Below are 20,377 nucleotides of genomic sequence, written 5' to 3'. Positions count from 1 at the left end.
CCCGCTTTTTTTTTTAATGCTTATTTTCTATAAATACAGCCAATAAAAATATAATGCAGGCCACATCCCACAGACGTATAAGTCAGAATAAAATACAGGTTCTGGATGCTGTCAGAATTAAGCGTATAGTGCTCTTTTAGCTTTGGTACTCTTTTTCACGATGGAGAGGAGAGGGAATAAGCCCAGGAAGAGGAAAGGAGAGGAGAGGAGAAAAGCAGAGGTGAGAACATGGCAGGAAACTAGATGGTTGGAAAGGTAGCGCACACATCCACTTGAAAGCCTGGGTGTGCAGGACAAACAAGGAAAAACAAAGATTATTTTTTATCAAAACGTTGAGCACAATAACACAGTGGAGCTTATTGTCTCTGTCGGGTGGAAACCTCATCCAAAACCTGATTCAAAAATAGCAAAAGTAGCAGATCTACAAGCTCAAAACGCACCGCTCTGCTACTTCTGATGCTTTTGTGTGACACAAAACAGTTCAAATATGGAGATAAGAGGTTTCGGCCGGACAGCAAAGTTATTCTACCTGTGTGCAGACCTTTATTCTTCTTTATGAGGAAAGTAGATGGTAACAGATGAGGAGGACAGAATAGGAGCTATAACTGCGGATTTATACTTAGTTGCACGATGGTGTCGTGCGTCGTGAGCTTGTAGATCTGCTTTTTTGGGTGTGCTCCCCCCACACTACGCCTATTTGTTGCAATTATATTCTGAATTTGATGGACTTGTGAAATATTATTATTGATTTTTCTTTAAAATATATGTGACACACACACACACACACACACACACACACACACACACACACACACACACACACACACACACACACACACACACACACACACACACACACACACACACACACACACACACACACACACACACACACACACACACACACACACACACACAATACTACTACTACAATGATAACACAACAGACAGGGAATGGAGGGGGGGCTTTATCTATTCACCAATCTGACCCCGCCTCCATCAGCTCCATGCTGGTCACGGGTTGGTCAAAGAGGCTCAGGCTCCCGGCCGGTGATTGGCGGGTCTTTCACCAGCGGGCAGGCAGAGTAGCCTTTCTCCCAGTGTTGCCATGTCCGGTTATTGTAAGCGACTTTGGGCTTGTTTTTCTGCAAAGTTGCATGCAAATATTGGTAGCTGTTGTTTTTTAGGCTTGTTTATAAAGTGTAGTTGCTTATTTGGGCTTGTTTCCTAATGTTGTTTAAACCCAGTGTTTTCATGCCATATTTTGTGCCAGGGACCCCATAGGCCTACAAGATTTAATATTCTACTTTTTTCTTTTATTTACTTTTATTTCTTTATTAAATAATCATTTTAATTTTATTTATTTAATTTTAACATTTACGTCGTTAAACATTCTAAATGTCCTATTTTTTTTTCAAGATTTTCTTTTTTATAAATAGCCGATGCGATGCGATGTGAGCGTGTAGATCGGCTATTTTCAAATAGCCGATGTAAGTTTAAAGTTGCAACTTTTTTATTGTCAGTTGTGTTGCAGTATTACATATAGCATCACATACATGAACAATAGAGGCAATGAAAAAATAGTTTTAAAAAAAATAAGAAAGAAAAACAGTTGCTTCTTTGGGGGATTGTTTTTATAGACCCCCATTTGCTTGTTTCTCTCACACAATCTGGCAACACTGCAAAGTAGCCCTTTCTCTACACACACACACACACACACACACACACACACACACACACATCTCTGGATACAATATAGCTCAGCGGTCCAGGCGCGCAGGCACTGAGGCAGTAGCCACCGCAAAACCCCCAGCTAGCGTGCTCTGCGTCCACGGCGTGTGTGTGTGTGTGAGAGAGAGAGAGAGAGAGAGAGAGAGAGAGAGTGTGTGATCACTCAGTGTGTGTGTCTGGGGTCTACTGGTAACGGATCTACCAAGGATCGGAGAGAGAGAGAGCAAGAGAGAGAGAGGGATGTCTACGGGATACTATAAGAGAGAAAATACAAGCGTTTTTACGCGTGTGGGACGCATGTTTTAATTGGATTTTTGAAACAATTGCATCGCATGATCGCAGAATTCTGGAAAAATATACGATTATTATTCTTTTGGACCGTTTTCCCAACTTGGATATTACTTTTATTTGTTTTCCCCCCCGATCCGAAATAATGGCTTCAGATCGGCTTTGCCTACTTTATTATTACTCCTAGTTTATTACTTTATTATTACTCCTAGTGCAAAGGAAAGCCAGAGTAAAGAGAGAAAGTGTTTTGTCTTAATTTGTTGTGCGGGATGAGCTGAAGGCATTATTTCTCAACAAGAAAATAACGGACTAATAAGCGATTATTCCACCGGGACCCCGAGAGGGACTAATAATACACTCAGCATTTAATCCGATCGGTGGGACGAGTTCAACTTTTTTTTGGCCAACACATTCTCCTCCTCATCAGCTGAGGATCAGGGATCAAGGAGGGGGACAACCCCAGCCAGGGGACAAGTCATAAGAAGTCATGCGGGGTGGCGTTGGGACGCGGTGGTGGTGGTGGGGGGATCACACCACTACCACCACTCCCCCATGCAGGGGGGCGCTCTTGGTGGTGACCCTGGTGGTCCTCTTGTCCGATCTGCACGGGGTGAGGGGGGCGTTCGGCGGCGGCGGCGGCGGCGGCGACGAGGTGATGGAGGAGATGACCTGCGACCCCATCCGCATCGCCATGTGCCAGGGTCTGGGCTACAACGTCACCAAGATGCCCAACCTGGTGGGCAACGTGCTGCAGTCGGACGCCGAGCTGCAGCTCACCACCTTCACCCCCCTGATCCAGTACGGCTGCTCCAGCCAGCTCAAGGTATACTGACTTTACTGGGCTGGGGGGGGTGGGGGGGACGCATCTAATGTCTTCTAAATCCTACAGCAGTTTTCTGAAAAACGGATTGATTGATTGATTGCAAATTTTATTAGGCAAAAGGAATGTAAAACAACACAGTTACATTTATAATAGTTTTTGTCTAAAAGGTATAGGACCAAAAAAAGTCCTGTTGCTATATCAGTGGTTTTCAAACTTTTTCATGTCAAGGACCCCCAACATTATATGTATTTTGGCCGCGGACCCCCCTTCTGAAAATATCTTGTTCCAGGGACCCCCAGAAGCAAAGATTTGAGTTACAAATATTCCCTTTAAAGATATATATTTTCATAAATTTGCAAAAAAAAAGCAATATTTTCTCAAAAAGCAGATCTGTATATCTGCTTTCTGCTATTTTTCAATAAAAATAATGGTTTAAGTGGTCACACAAATGTGTTCCAGGGGGTCCCCACATCATTTTTTTCCGATAGTTTATAGGAAGGATAGTTAGGAAGGAACCTGAGAGAGGGCGGTGGTTCTCAAAGTGGGGTCCGGGGAGTGTGGACCCCCCTAGGAGGGAGTTCCAGGGGGTCCAGCCGGTCCACACGCCACAGCTAGATTTTTGATAGTTTGTAAGGAACTAGCCCTGAAACATGACTGTCATCATGTGAACCATGGCTAGTAAGGAACCAAATGGACCCTTGAAGGTCTGCTACTCTGAGAGTTGGAGTTAGGGGCAGTGGTTCCCAAAGTAGCTTCCGGGGACCCCTAGGGGTCTTTGATTGGGGGGGGGTTCCAGGGGGTCCCCTATTTAGGAAGGAACCAAATGGACCCTTAAAAGTCTGTCCTTCTGAGAGTTATGGGGGTCCGTAGACAACTGTGTGTGTGTGTGTGTGTGTGTGTGTGTGTGTGTGTGTGTGTGTGTGTGTGTGTGTGTGTGTGTGTGTGTGTGTGTGTGTGTGTGTGTGTGTGTGTGTGTGTGTGTGTGTGTGTGTGTGTGTGTGTGTGCGCGCGCGCGCTTGAGAACCACTGATTTGGGGCAGTAGAGAATCTTGCCATTGCACACTAGAAGAATCCATTAGGTTGTTGTTGTTACAACCTCTGCAGACCTTACTCCCCGGCTTACACACAACCATTCCTCCAACTAAAGAATGGATAATTGTCTTATTTTATTTAGAAAAATCAATTACTATTATTAGGTTTGATCCTCCTCCCACACGGGGACACACACGCGGCTCATATAGAGTGCAGTTGTTTGTTTGCCCACGCATGGCCCTTAGTTCTGAGCCCATCATTGTCCTTAATGTTTTGTGTGTGCATGTGGTGCGCGCGTGTGTGTGTGTGTGTGCGAAGCCACAGAGCACATGACAAGGCAAGTCAGATTGAGTTTACTGTGGCAGTGGCCCTCATCACCCCCAGGGGGTCCTTGAGGGGGTTCCAGGGGGTCCTCGGAACGGTTTAAATGTACAATTTATACAATTTGAGCATTTAGCAGAGCAATGTGCATGTGTTCAGGTCAGAATAAGTAGGCTAAACTTGAACTTTAGTCAATAAACAACAAGGTAAATAGGCTATAGTCTTATAGAGCCGTGGTTCTCAACCTGTGGGGGTCCCCACATGATTTATTTGGGGGGGGGGGACAGCAAAGTGTAAATTTAAGGACTTTTAAGACCTTTTTAACACCTCAAAAAAGAAAGAAAGATAAGAAAAAAGACCATTACCGCATAAAAATAAATCAACAAACTATACTATAAAAACGGGTCAAACGTTGGCCAAATTGTCCAAAAATAAGAGAAAATTGCAGAAATGATGAAAATAGCCTGGGGGGGTCACAGCCTGAAAAGGTTGAGAACCACACTGACACATAGAGTGCAGAGAGAACAATGCAGTGCCTCAACGAAACTAGGATATCAGGTAAACAATGAACCTAGCATCTGTCCAAATAGCATATGCTATCTAAATAACATTCTGTACATTTTGAAACTATAGGGTATCATCAGGTAAACAATTCACCTAGCATCTGTGTAAATAACATGCTATCTAAATTACATTCTTAAACACTTAAGCCCTTTTTTGTGTCTTTTTCCATAAAGGAAATTGACATGTGTTGACAAATCTCCTATATGGGGGGGGGGGGGGGGCTGGCACTAAATGACAATTTAGGCATTTAGCGGACACTCTTATCCAAAGACAGAATAATGTAGTGCCTCAAAGTATATATACCAGGTAAACAATGAACCTTGCATCTGCCTATACAGCATGCTAGAAATATGTGGGGGGGGGGGGGGGGGCTTCCGTTCCACGGCTAAATAGGCTTACATATCAATTTGGGGGGGTCTTTGGCATGAAATTGTTTTGAGGACCACTGCACTAATAGGCCAATACAGCAAAGCTGACTGCCGCTGTGATCCAAATGGAATGATGGGAGAGTTATGACGACGGTGTGGTGATGATTTTACGGGGAGCGCTCCAGCTGTCCGTTGAGATTAACATGTTCATGTCGGACAGAGCGACAATATGCATAGTGTTCCGTCCGTACTGTCCTGCTAGCTAACAATGCTGCCCTCAGTATTTACCAGAATAAGGCATGCTTGTTTGTCTCATCCACCATGTGAAAAATAGAATTACGTCCCACTCTCCCCCCCCCCTCTCTCTCTCTCTCTCTCTCTCTCTCCGTCTCTCAGATTTCACTACAGCCTATAATTTAATGACTAGTGCGGAGTGGAAGGTTTGTTATTTATATCGCTATCAGCGGCTTTGTCGAATTAGTAAGGAGAGATCAACTGGCTTTGACGTGCATTTTTATATTATTAAGTGTGTTAGACGCGCTGCTGCACTTCACACACTAAAGTGCTCATACGTTGCATTAAACCCTATATGCTCTTTGTTGACTGCGGGGTCCCCCAGGGCTCTATACTAGGTCTGCTAGTATTTCCCTCTACATACCAAAATCTCTTTGCCGAAAATGGCCTGATCTACAAGGGTCGTGAGCTTGTAGATCTGCTATTTTCCCCTGAAAGTGTGCCCCAGAATAGGGTGGGAGGGACGCTAGGGTTTAAGTGGCTAATAGGGCTATAACTAACTACATGTAAACACACACGCACGGACGCGCGCGCACACACTGCTCCAGCAGTTAAAACACACTCATATAGACCTATTTGCACACACTTCCTCACACACACACACACACACACACACACACACACACACACACACACACACACACACACACACACACACACACACACACACACACACACACACACACACGTACTAACTATACTTGTGAGGACATGAACATGTTAGGACAGCATAGCAAATTGTAGGAAATAGCCCACAAAATTGCAGAATAGCCCGAAAATCGCAGATATACAAGCTCACAACGTGTCACACGGCAACACGCTGTGAGCTTGTAGATCTGCTGTATTTCGGTGTGTGACATTGCTGCACAACTAAGTATAAAATAGGGAAATCTCTAACCTAAACCCTAACGCCGACCTGAATCGTTTGGTAATCGTAAGCCAATCTTAACCCATTAAGACCTGGAACTCATCTGTCGTTTTCTTTTAGCTAAAAAGCATTATTTTACACTTTGGCTATTCAAAAATAGCAGATATACAAGCTCATAGCGTGGCACCGAGTGCCGCGCTATGAGCTTGTAGATCTGCTATTTTAGAAAAACAGTGAAAATGTGTGCAAATCATTGAATATATATATTTTTAAAGCGAACATTTTTAACTCAAATCTTTGCTTCTGGGACCCCCTGGAACGCAATATTTTGAGATGGGGGTCCGCGGCCAAATACGTGTAATTCTGGGGGTCCTTGACATGAAAAAGATTGAGCACCACTGATATGGAAACATACGTTTTTTTTGGAAAACTTTGGGGATTTAGGAGACATGTAGAATTCGGCTTCAGGTCATAATGGGAAAAAAAAAGTATTTTCGTCAAATACTTTACTGGTGGGGACGTTTAGTCCTTACAAGTATAGTAATACACGCGCACAAACAGACACACACACGCACACACATGCGCGTGTGCGTGCGGAGCAGGGTAACCTTATCCCCCCCACATTTGCTCTCTAATGGGAGGCTTCCTGGCCGCTGTAACCCGAGCGGCTTTAACAGAGAAGTGAGAGAAGGCACTCTGGTTTCCAACGGCTGGTGGAAACTCCCAGAAAATGCCATACACCCCTGACTGTCACCATATGATGGATCTGTGTGGGAACCGAATCTCTAACCATGTAGCACATATCTTAAAGGGGTATTTCACTTTCAGACATGTTTTGGGGGTTCATTTTAACATCTACTGAGCCGTGAGCACCCCAGTTTTTTTTAAGTTGCTCGATTCAGTATTTAGGGTTCTGGTGACTGATATTGTCACTTTAATGTGTGAGGGGGCTTTTTTCATTATTATTAATTTTCTGGGGGGGGGGGGGGGGGTTATAATTAACATAAAATTAATCAAATTAATTGAGAATTCAGGGCCCCTCACATATTAAAAGGACAATATCAGTCACCAGAACCAAGGACGGGTGTTTTCGATGAATCTATCATGGTCAAAATGGAATTTGACGTTACAATGGGTTTGTATAGGAAGGGGGGCGTGTCTGATAAAATGAATATTAAATATCTAAATACTGAATCAGGCAACTTAAAGACTATCTGGGCTGATCATCACAAAAGCCAGAGTAGACTTTAAAATGACCCCGGCCTAAACATGTTTGAAAGTGAAATATCCCTTTTTATCAGAAGTGGTTCCCAGACACTGGGTTTTATATATATAACACATTTATATAACACTGTATTTATGGGTCACGACAGTGACAGTAGATATATTTTTTTCCCGTTTACTACATATAAAAAAGATTATTTCAAAGAACAAAACAAAAAAGAAAATCAGAAAAGGAGTCAAAGAAATGTAAAAAATAATTTCATGAATAAATTAAAAAACAATCTAAGAAATTCTGCATATCTAAAACAGTAAAGGGGTCTTCAACGTTTTTCAGGCTAAGAACCCCTAAGCTGAGAGAGAGAGAGATGAAGCAGGGAACCCCACTACGTATTTTTCATAGATTTCATAGATCGCTTCATTGACTATCATCAGTGTTGTGTAAATTAAAGTGTTTTTGTTTATTTCAGACATTTAATCACTTACACCTTTTAATACCTTTGGCTCTGTACTTGGTTTGCTCCGTTCCCCCTCTACACAGTGCCTAGCCTCATTGAACTAGGATCACAAGTAACCCAAGAACCTAGCATCAGTCTAAAAAACATTCTATCAAAAATAACATTCTGTACATTGAAACTATAGGATACCAGGTAAAGCTCAAACCTAGCAACTGTCTAAATAACTTGCTATATAAACCTCGACGATTCAAGAAGGCAGGTGTCACTCTCCGTGTGAAAAGACCTATATTCAGTTTCTTCATCACCCCCTAAACTTTTGATACCGACTTCAAAGCCAACCGCAGAGCAGTCGGATAAAACCAAGCGTTGGATTACGGGAGCATTATGGTAGCATTACACCGTTGTTAAGTCCACATCTTCAGTGTCGTTAAGTCCACAGCATGTCTTTGAAGGCGCAGGGAAGTTCTCTCTCTCTCTCTCTCTCTCTCTTTCTCTCTCTCTCTCTCTCTCTCTATCTCACTCTCTCACTCTCTCACTCTCTCTCTAAAACCTTGGGGAGAGACCATCGGCTGCAGTTTTGGCTGCGGCTCCACAAGTTTCTTTAGACGTGAAAATAGATCCGCTACTGGAGAAGATGATGATGTAGCAGCCATATAGTGAATGTAGAGCCACACACAGCAGGAAGTGGAGTCAAGGTTGTTTAGCCACTTAAACCCCTCTATACTTACTCACCTGCACCATGAGTTGCCTCTGTACTCTTAAGTCCGCTCCCCCCCACCCCCCTCTACACCAAATCTTTTTTTGTCAAAAATAGCAGATATATAAGTTCACAACGCGGCATGACGCATTACGAGCTTGTAGCAATTTTTGGTGAAAAAAGGGATGCTAGCGGTTGTCCCAATGTTTCTTTAAAAGGGGGTACGTGGACACATAGGGGTATGCTGAGGTACTACAGAGGGTACCCGGTAGGTGACAGAAAGTGGAAAATGGCAGAATTTATTTTACTGCTATGTTGATAAAACATTCAAAGGATACCTAACGGTACGCACATCTACTGTGGGTACTGGGCTAAAAATACTTAAACGTTGGAAAAGGTAGAGCCCCCACACCAAACTATGGTTAAACTGATTTTGATGCTATATTAATTAATTTAGTCGGGGACCCCCTCAAGGACCCCTGGGGGCCCCCAGGCCCCACTTTGAGAACCACTGAATCTAACATGTTTTTCTTGTCTTCCCTTGCAGTTCTTCCTCTGTAGCGTCTATGTGCCCATGTGCACAGACAAGGTGCCAATCCCCATTGGTCCATGTGGCAGCATGTGTCTGTCCGTCAAGAGGAAGTGCCTTCCTGTGCTCAACGAGTTTGGCTTCATATGGCCGGAGGTGGGTTCAACTAATTTATAACTAACAAGATTAATGAGACAATCTTAACCACATTAACGAGACAATCTTAACCACGTTAACGAGACAATCTTAACCACGTTAACGAGACAATCTTAACCATAGTAACGAGACCATGTTAAACACATTCACCCCAGAGTTCCCCATCATTATAGGCGAAAGTGTTTGAAAGTTTTCTAAGGATTGCAAAAACATCTGATCTACAAGCTCATAATACATCGTTTGTTGTGAGCTTGTAGATCAGCAATTTTTGAAGGTTTTGGAATAGGGCATATAAGTGATTTAACTTAAAATGTATATATATATATATATATATATATATATATATATTGTTATTTAATTTGTTTGTTTAATATGAGTTAAATCATCAAATTGATTAGCAAATTTGACAAAAAAAAGTGCAGCACTGGACCCAACACTATGGCATCGGTCGGGACTCTAAACAATCATCCTCACCACGTCCTCCTTCTCACGCAGGTGCTCAACTGCAGCCTCTTCCCGCCGCAGAACGACCACAACCACATGTGCATGGAGGGTCCCGGCGACGAGGAGCCGCCCTACCACCCCGTCAACCGCAACCTGCCCCCGCAGGAGGAGGAGTGCCAGGCCCTCGGGTCGGCGCCCGACCAGTACGCCTGGGTGCGGCGCAGCCACAGCTGCGCGCTGCAGTGCGGCTACGACAGCGGGCTGTACCGGCGCGGCGCCAAGGTCTTCACGGACGCCTGGATGGCGGTGTGGGCCGTCCTGTGCTTCCTGTCCACCACGCTGACCGTGCTCACCTTCCTGCTGGACTCCCAGAGGTTCTCCTACCCGGAGAGACCCATCATCTTTCTGTCCATGTGCTGTAATCTCTACAGCGTCGCCTACCTGGTGAGGAGGAAATGTTAACCACATTGAGGGTATTCGGCAGGGGGGACCGGGACCAGTGGTGGAAAAAGTACTCAAATTATTTACTTAAGTAAAAGTACCAATACTGCAATATAAAAATACTCTGTTACAAGTAAAAGTCCAGAATTAAAAATTGACTTGAGTAAAAGTACAAAAGTATTGGCATCAAAATGTACTTAGAGTACCAAAAGTAAAAGTACTAAATATTTGAAAATAGCCGATCTACAAGCTTGTAGATCTGCTATTTTACTAGTAACTAAAGTTTTCAAATAATTGTCGTGGAGTAAAAGTACAATATTTGCCTCTGAGATGTAGTGGAGTAGAAGTAAAAGTATTGGAAATTGGAAATACTCAAGTAAGGTACAAATACTTCAAAATTGTTCTTAAGTACAGTACTTAAGTAAATGTACTTAGTTACTTTCCACCACTGACCGGGACCCCTAGGGGGTCATCAGAGTTTGTGTGATAGGAACTTTTTTAGTTTTTGCATGAACCACTTTAACCCGAGTGTCCCTATTCTGGCGGGAACATTTGCCGGAAAATAGCTACTGTGAGCTTGTAGATCGGCTATTTTCGGCAAAGATAATTGGTGCAGAGGGGGAAAAAGAGCCAGTACAGAGCCAAAGGTCAGGTTTACTGAGTATGTATTGATGGTTTAAGTGGTCAATTGTCTGAAAACATGTTGAAGATCCCTGTTCTACATTATCATTGAAAGGGGAATTTCACTTTAAAACGCTTTTCATTTTCACATCTACTCTGGCTTTTGTGTGCATACCCCAGACAGTTTTTAAGGCACTTGATTGATTTTTTTTCATATATATTCATTTGATTAAACATGGCCCCCTCCTATAGACGTCCATTCAACGTCAAACTCCATGTTAGTCTCATTGAAGACACACGGCTTCTAGTGACTGATATTGTCCCTCTAATGAATGAGGAGACCTTTATTTTTCCATTACTTATTTGATGCATGGACAGAAAATGAAATAATGTTAATACACAGTCGGAATTTCACCCCTTTGTGATGTCACTCCAGGAACAATATGCGCGAGGTACACTCCATTTGGAGTTTAGCTAGCTGCTTCAACTAGGGATGCAACCCAGCAAGTAGGGATGCCACCGATTATTCGAATTTTCGAATATTCGTTACAGTCTCCATAATCAAAAATGATTTTTAGAATTCCATTTATTATTATTTTTTATTTACTTTTGTATGCCTTAGTTTCAATCAAAAAATAAGGTAATACTAATAATAGTAATATTATAGTCTTAATAATTGTAAATGGCCACAGTTTGTTTTACTGTAAAGTGGAGGAAGCCAGCTGCGCTGTCTGTGCAGACTCAGAGTGCTGCTGCAGCCACATACTCAGGGCCGGATTGGCCGTCGGAAGGACCGGGACTATTCCCGGTGGCCTTTTTTTTAATCATCGGGGGGGGGGGGGGGGGGGGGGGCGGCGCCGTCGAATAATTGAAAAATATTCGCCAGGGCTGTCGTAGGGCATTTACGAAAAAAAAAAACATGAAAAAGTTAACGTGTGGAGATACAAGGTTTCTGCCCCGGCAACGCTTGTTGTCCTTGGCTGTCACACAGCCAATCACAGCCAAGGACTTTTTGTCAGCAGTTATTCGTCTGAAATCCATGCTAATACGACAGAAAAAACAACAACAACAACAATTCGTCAGGCTGTGAATAAGCGGCAGGCGAAAAAGGCCAGACGCCAAGAGTGGCAACACGTATGAACGGAAAGTTATCACATTTTATAATCCTCCCCCATGCTCTGTAATGTGCATGACCTCACTGGTAAAAAAGGCAATTCAAAACATTGTCAGGAAATGTAGCAGCTGACTCACTCAACTCTTATCGCTTAGTGGTGGGAAAAAAGGTTCATTTCAGTGAACGAACGATTTCGTTCACAGCAATGATTCGTTCAAATGATTCGTTCACGTTCTCGTTCAGTAGCGCTATTTTCTAGTGTTCAAAATGTACTCGAGTAAAAGTACAAAAGTATTGGCATCAAAATATACACTTTAAGTACCAAAAGTAAAAGTACTAACATATTTGAAAATAGCCGATCTACAAGCTCACAACGCGTCGCATCGCGACGCGTTGTGAGCTTGTAGATCTACTATTTTCAAATAGCCTAGGTATAAAATAGGGCTAAAGTGGTTAAAGGGATATTTCACTTTCAAAAAAACTTTTGGTCATTTTATCGTCTACTCAGGCCTTTGTGAGCCCCCCAGACAGTTTTTAAGATGCTTTATTCCATATTTAGATATTTGGTATTCATTTTATCAGACACGCCCCCTTCCTATACAAACCCATTGTAACTTCAAACTCCATTTGAACCATGTTAGATTCATCGAAAACACCCGTCTTTGGTTCTGGTGACTCACCCTGCCCTCCTAATGCGTGAGGGGGCCGTGTTTTTCCGATAAATCTTTTCATTTATTTTATATATTTTTTTTATTGTATAAATTTTTTTTCATCTTCCCAAAACAATATAAAAAATAAATGAAAAAAGTAATAAAAAAAACACAAGTGAAATATCCCTTTACTGTGTGTTTTTATAATGTGTGTAAAACACCATCGTGGGAGCGTTTTATTTTTTTACGTCGCGCGTGAACGTAACAGTTTCAGAAAGTGAACGAGCTCGTTCACGGCAAATGAACTAGTTCTTTTGAACGAATCGATCATGAACGACACATCACTACAACTGACTCACTCAACTCTTATCGCTATCTCTCTATATCTCTCTCTCTCTCTCTCTCTCTGTCTGTGTGTGTGTGTGTGTGTGTAGGTGCGGTTGACCCTGGGCAGGGAGCGTGTTTCTTGTGACCTGGAGGAAGCGGCGGTGCCTGTGCTGGTGCAGGAGGGGCTGAAGAGCACGGGCTGTGCCATCGTCTTCCTCCTGCTCTACTTCTTCGGCATGGCCTCCTCCCTCTGGTGAGTGCAGTGCACATGTAGACCACCGGGTGGCACTGTGACTGTTACATAATCGCCCGATCGAAGTCATTTGAGCTGATCAGCAGTTCTTTTCAATTAGGTAAGGTAAGGTAGAGGTCGAGTTTATTTATAAAAGTGCCTTTCAAAACAAATTGTGCTGTACACATGCATAGCCATGCAGACAAATTATAACAAAAGAAAAGTGCTTAGGAAACGGGTGTGTTTTTAGCAGCTTTTTGAAGGTATCATCCGACTCTGCTTATCTTAATGCCAGTGGAGGACTGTTCCACTGAGTGGGTGTGACGACTACAAAGGCAGGGTCACCGTTAGTTTTTAGCTTAGTTTTTGGGACAGTGAGAAGGCCTTTGTCAAGGGGACCTAAGCAGTCTCACATTGTCCTTATAGGACACAAGCATCAATCATCATCAATCGTCACTGTAGGTGCCAATCTTAACACATTAACCGCCAAGACCGTAGTCCTACGGGCCGTTAAATCCAACTGTTAAGCGCCGAGACCGTAGCCCTACGGGCTGCGGTCTTTTCGCGCATGCGCGGTCCGGGTGCACTTTCGGAATTTTTTTGATCCACTTCCGTTTCCGGTTTGATGAAAGGAAATAGAATTATTTGGGATCCGGTTTTGACGATCACGCCCGCTCCCATTCTACAGACGAAACTGAAACTCAATTCTCTTCCTGTAGTTTTTTCTCCTCGCATTTCACTGTTTAACGTAATCCGCTCTAACTCAAACATGGATGCCCCGTTTGACACGTGGTTTTCACTGGGAGATACAGGGAGATCTCGCGGATGTAAACAGACCGTGTAGCGCTCAATCTTAAGGATTTTAACAAGATCTATGGCGACATGAAAAAAACAAAAAAACAACAAAAACACCTTGGCACTGGTGAGTACATTATGAGATTAGCCCTTGGCGGTGGATGTGTTAAGGAGTCAAACGACAAAATTAAAAACGGGATTAAAGTAGCTAGTTGGGGAAAGCATTGTCCGACCATTCTGTGTCACCGTTCTGTCACAGCAAAAACGGATACACACACACGCACACACACAGTCACACACACACTCATACACGCACACACACACAGAGTCATTTTACAAGCCCATCGTTGTAAGTGCTTGTACTTGTGTTGCCACTCTGTGGTTCGTGTCTCAGCTCTTTCTTTTTACAGGACAGTGTCCTACAAAACAAGGACAGCCTAGAGGTGTGCATAGTTGTGCCAACTGGCTCATCTGCTTTCATGTAGGGTATCTGACAGTGTGTTTCTTGATTCGCTGTTTACCTCATTATCTCATCTAGGACCGTGGTTTTCAAACATTTTCATGTGAAGGACCCCCCCAAAGTGTATTTGGCTGCAGACCCCCAGGTGAAAAGATTTTGTGCCACCCATCGCAGATTTGTCAATCGAAAAGAGCCGATAAAATGAGATTAAAGTGTTTAACTGTTCCTCATTTAGCTGGGGACCCCATAAACCCACATTGAGACAACGATCTAGGAAACTGAAAGTGGGGAAATACAACGTCTCCACAAGCTGTCAAAATGCAATCATCGTCTCAAGTCAAGTGATCAATATTTGACTTTCTCGACCGTGACCTTTGACCACCAAATTGCACCATATGTCAGACATTGAGTCAGAGATGTAATATCTGGAGTCTCTTGGCCTTGTGATGATGTGTATTGAGTCATCGCGGCCAGAGTGACAGTCTCATGTTAAAATAGTTTCACAATGGCAGCTCAAATAAGAACACAGCATCACTCTGTGATGTGTCTGCTATTAGTGAGGGATCACAGTCTAATGAAACAGCAGTCAGCTTGTGTTCAGCCTCATTTCTACCCTGTCTCCTTCTTGTCTCCTGAATTGAAAATTCTCCTGAATTTCTCCTGATTGTTGGGCAATCAAACTCCCTGTTAACCCATTAACCCACTTTTTTAAAACGGGAGATAAACATAGCTTCAATAACTACAGACCGGTGTCATTGCTTTCACAATTCTCCAAAGTGCTGGAAAAGCTCTTTGCACAAAAATTTGATAGCTTTATTGAAAAACATCAATTGTTGAGTGAGAACCAATATGGCTTTCGACAAAATAGGTCTACATCAACTGCTCTAATTAACATAATAGAAGAAATAGCAACATCAACACACAAAAATAAATATAGAATAGGGGTATTTATCGCTTTAAAAAAGGCTTTTGATACTCTGAATCACTCTATTTTGATTTCTAAGCTATATACATATGGTGTGAGAGGAATGGTGCTGGACTGGATGAGAAGTTATTTAGATAAAAGACAACAGTATGTGCAGTATGCTGGTAAAACATCTGAGTATATGAATATTGAATGTGGGGTTCCACAAGGTTCCGTCTTAGGACCAAAACCTTTTAATTTGTACATTAATGACATTTGTGACGTGTCAAAATTGTTACAATTTGTTTTGTTCGCAGATGACACAAATTTCCATTGCTCTGGATATAATTTAAAAGAATTAGCTGAAAGCATTGTACATGAAATGACAAAACTGAAAAAGTGGTTTGATGAAAACAAGTCAACATCTTTAAATCTGGAAAAAAACGAAGTTTATGATTTTTGGTAATCGAGAAAAGGATGACGAGGTCTTATTATCTATAAATGGAGTGGCAATTGAAAGAGTATCAGAATTTAAATTTTTGGGAGTAATAATGGATGTCAGATTAACATGGAAACCCCATATAGCACATGTTAAAAAAAAGATTTTGAAGAGCATTTTTGTTTTAAATAAAGTAAGACATGTGTCAATGCGATTACTATACTGCTCACTTATTTCACCATACCTCAGTTATTGTGCTGAAGTTTGGGGGAATACGTATGTGACTACCATAAAACCATTATACATACTGCAGAAGAGAGCGGTAAGAATCATGCATAATGTCAATTATAGAGAACACACAAACAGACTATTTATACATTCAAGAGTTTTGAAACTCGAAGAGATAGTGAAGCTACAGACACTATAAATCATGTTTAGGGCAAAAAGCAAAACGCTGCCAGTTAATGTACAAAAGCTGTTTGAATGTAGTTCAGAAAGTGGGGACAGTAGGAGGAAATATGATTTCAAGCATCAGTTTGCACGAACCACTCAAAGGCAAATGTGTCCTTCAGTTGTAGGAATCAGAATGTGGAATTCGCTCCACACTGACTTAAAATGTTTTACAAATATTTATCAATTTAAAAAATGGTATAAAAAAAAGATTATTAGACAATATGAAGAAGATGAATAGGAAAGGATTTGACTTTGGAGTTTTCTTTTGTTGTTGTGTTTTGTTTACTATATACTATGTTCATTTGTTGCTTGTTTTGTTGCTTAAACTTGCATGTTAGTGCAGGTACTGGCGGTATGCGCCGATCATCAAGGATATATATATATTTTTTAAATTGGATAGGGGGCAGGTATTAATAAGAATTTATTCTTCTTCCTGCTCCTTTTCGCTCATGGGTGTATGTGATTTAATGAATTTTTGAAATTATGAATTGTGTGAACTGTTATACACTACCATATGCGAAACAAAATAAAATGAAATGAAATGAAAAAAAAGACCTGATGCCCGAAGAAGATTTGTGTTAAAAAAAAAATCTAAATTATTCAAAAATATCAGATGTACAAAGCTCGCAGCGTGGCATGAAGTGGCGTGCTGTGAGCTTGTATATCTGCTATTTTTTTATAGCCAATGCAAGATATAAAATGACTTAAAAAATTGTTTTAATGGGTTAAAAATACACCAGAATACATGTTATTATTACATCTACGGTTTTAAAGTTTCCCCCAAACCCCCCACCAAAAGTGGCCCACCCACATTCATTTAACCGTACAAGGTTCATGTCTGTGTATCAGAAAACATATAGAATAATAATGTTGGCAGGCTATGCCTATATCACCACCATGTTCCTGTTTTACATATTGTCGCTTTCAGGGGGCAGACATTGCATGTCCTAAACCGATATTTTCAGGAAATGCAGAAATGTGTTTCAATGATGGTGTCGTAATGCCTGATTTGTACTTAGCTGTATGCTGAAAATAGCCGATCTACAAGTTCTTGACTTATTTCTTATTGGATCTCTTCTCCACTAGTCCCTCCCGAACATTTTCATCTAGTTTTTATTTGTTGACCAAATTGTCAGTATATTTAGTCATCGTTTATAGTCATCATCAGTGGTGGAAAGTAACTAAGTACATTTACTTAAGTACTGTATTTAAGTTTTGAGTTATTTGTTCAATTACTTGAGTATTTCCAATTTCCAATACTTTTACTTCTACTCCACTACATCTCAGAGGCAAATATTGTACTTTTACTCCACTACAATTATTTGAAAACTTTAGTTACTAGTTACTTTTCAGATGTCAATTATGATCTTATTAAACATCCATTAACCACTTTAGCCCTATTTTGAAAATAGCAGATCTACAAGCTCACAACGCGTCGCATCGCGACGCGTTATGAGCTTGTAGATCGGCTATTTTCAAACATTTTTGTACTCTTACTTTTGGTACTTTAAGTACATTTTCATACCAATACTTTTGTACTTTTACTCAAGTAAATTGTGAATTCCGGACTTTTACTTGTAACAGAGTACTTCTGCATGGCAGTATTGATACTTTTACTTAAAGTAAAACATGTGAGTACTTTTTCCACCACTGGTCATCATAGGTCAGTTTCTATTTAGTTTTTACTTTAACCCATTAATACCTGGAACGCATCTGTGTCACTTTAGATTTCTTTGGCTATTCAAAAATAGCAGATCTACAAGCTCATAGCGCGGCACCGAGTGCCGCGCTACGAGCTTGCAGATCTGCTATTTTTGAAAAATCGCGAAAAAATATTTTTAATATTTTTTTCAAAAAACTGTTAGGATTTAGATTTTTTTTAAAGAATCGCCCCAGGTCTTAATGGGTTAAAAAAAGTAGTCGACGAACATTTTCCGTCATGAGTTTTAGTTGACGAAATGAACTGGGGTTTGTCGTTGGTTTGGCAGGTGGGTGATCCTGACCCTGACCTGGTTCCTGGCCGCGGGGCTGAAGTGGGGCCACGAGGCCATAGAGATGCACAGCTCCTACTTCCACATCGCGGCGTGGGCCATCCCCGCCGTCAAGACCATCGTCATCCTCATCATGAGGCTGGTGGACGCCGACGACCTCACCGGCCTCTGCTACGTGGGCAACCTGCAGCAGGAGGCGCTCACGGGCTTCGTGGTGGCCCCGCTGGCCACCTACCTCCTCATAGGTAACTGATAGGGGTGCAACGCTTAATCAAACTGATACATTTTAATTGAATACATTATTTTCAAAAAGCAGGAAGCCGGTCTACAAAGTCTTGTAGATGTGCTATTTTTGTGCAAGTATAGAGCATCGCAGTTCCCGCCCACTTCCTGGTTTTTCGTGGTGCCGGAAGGAACAACTCAATGCATTTTTCCATTGACATTTCCAAAAATATTTATATCTATTAATTTAAGCCTCGAATCAAGCCATCATGACATGACATGAATCATGACCATAAAACGTTTTTTTCTGTGATTTTTTTTTAATTTTATATTTAATTATATGATATACTATATTTAATAAATACCCTTTGTTTTGCCGTTTTCAACAAAAAAAAATCACAGAATCAAACGTTTATGGTCATGATTCATGTCATGTCATGATGGCTTGATTCGAGGCTTAAATTAATAGATATAAATATTTTTGGAAATGTCAATGGGAAAAATGCATTGAGTTGTTCCTTCCGGCACCACGAAAAACCAGGAAGTGGGCGGGAACTGCGATGCTCTATAAGTAGGGCTGACATGGTTAAGTAGACTAATCGTTTTAGTTATGAATAATCAATTATTTTTTTTCCCCACATTGATTCGTTGATTACAAATGAAAAAAAAACACTCTTCGCCATTATTTGATTAATTGAGAAAGTAATCGATAGAATAATTGCCAGTTGCAGCCATAGTAACCTGTGTTAATTCCTAGTTCGTAAAAGACTATTCCCGCTGTTGCGATGTAGTCACGTGCACTGATATTTGTAGGCCCAGCGGTCACGTGCACTGATATTTGTAGGCCTACTACCTGAAGTAATTTTACTTATATCCTTCGGCACAAAGGATGTGAGCGAAATAGCCAAAAGAAGAAAAAATTAAATAAAATAAAAACAACAACTCTGTGGTTCTCTTCCTGCAGGCACCCTGTTCATCTGCGCCGGCCTGGTCGCCCTCTTCAAGATCCGCTCCAACCTGCAGAAGGACGGCGCCAAGACGGACAAGCTGGAGCGCCTGATGGTGAAGATCGGCGTGTTCTCCGTGCTGTACACGGTGCCGGCCTCCACCGTCATCGGCTGCTACCTGTACCAGCTCTCCCACTGGGGGGACTTCCGCTCCGGCGTGCGGGACTCCTACGTGGCGTCGGAGATGCTCCGCGTCTTCATGTCCCTGCTGGTGGGCATCACCTCGGGCATGTGGATCTGGTCGGCCAAGACCCTCCACACGTGGCAGCGCTGCTCCGCCCGCCTCTTCCGGGAGAGCAGGGCGGCGGGCCGCGGCGGCAAGCGGGCGCCGGGCGACGGCTGGATCAAGCCCAAGGGCAACGAGACGGTGGTGTGAGGCAGAGCTGGGACGGAGAGAGGGGGAGGGAGAGGGAGAGGGAGAGGGAGAGGGGGAGGGGCGAGGTGGGAGGCTGAGAGAAGGAATGTGGACAGGACACAAGGGAAAAAGTAGAGATCACCTCCACCAGAAGAGAGACAACGAGCAGAGCTGGAGAGGATGATGGAGAGAGAGAGAGAGACAGAGAGAGAGGCAGCCGAACGAGGTGGAGACACAGGAGGACATTTGTGTGGATGCTACTGGCTGTGATCCCCACCACATTCACTCGGGCTCAGAGAGGGCCTCCAGCATCTCTGCCAGCATCTGTAGCCCTTATAGTGACACTTATCCTGCGTTCACACACTAACGGCGACAAAAGCTTCAACCACGAAACTCGCCCGCGTTGCTCAACACACTCGTCGACGTCACCAAGCCTGCATCCGTGTGGGAGCGACGAGCAAATAGAAAGGAAAACATAGAGGCTCGGGGCGATAATTAGTTTTCCCTCCTTTTTAAAAGCAGGAATTATGCGGCGAGAGAGAGAAGGCGAGTGGAAGTGGTGAAACGGTGTC

General features: G+C 42.5%; 1 protein-coding gene across 1 annotated transcript; it reads left to right on the top strand.

Moving 5' to 3' along the window:
- Window positions 1-1,805: 1,805 nt before the first annotated feature.
- On the top strand, window positions 1,806-19,840 carry fzd4 (frizzled class receptor 4). The gene is made up of 6 exons (XM_080428579.1): window positions 1,806-2,842; window positions 9,213-9,350; window positions 9,846-10,238; window positions 13,055-13,200; window positions 18,219-18,466; window positions 19,408-19,840. The coding sequence occupies exons 1-6, from the start codon at window positions 2,507-2,509 to the stop codon at window positions 19,824-19,826; spliced, it is 1,680 nt and encodes a 559-aa protein (XP_080284705.1). The 5' UTR covers window positions 1,806-2,506; the 3' UTR covers window positions 19,827-19,840.
- Window positions 19,841-20,377: the final 537 nt, after the last annotated feature.

Source organism: Gymnoscopelus braueri, assembly GCF_963280865.1.
Source record: "Gymnoscopelus braueri genome assembly, chromosome: 5".
In the NCBI taxonomy this organism is placed as follows: domain Eukaryota; kingdom Metazoa; phylum Chordata; class Actinopteri; order Myctophiformes; family Myctophidae; genus Gymnoscopelus; species Gymnoscopelus braueri.
This window is presented reverse-complemented; position numbering and strand designations above follow the sequence as displayed.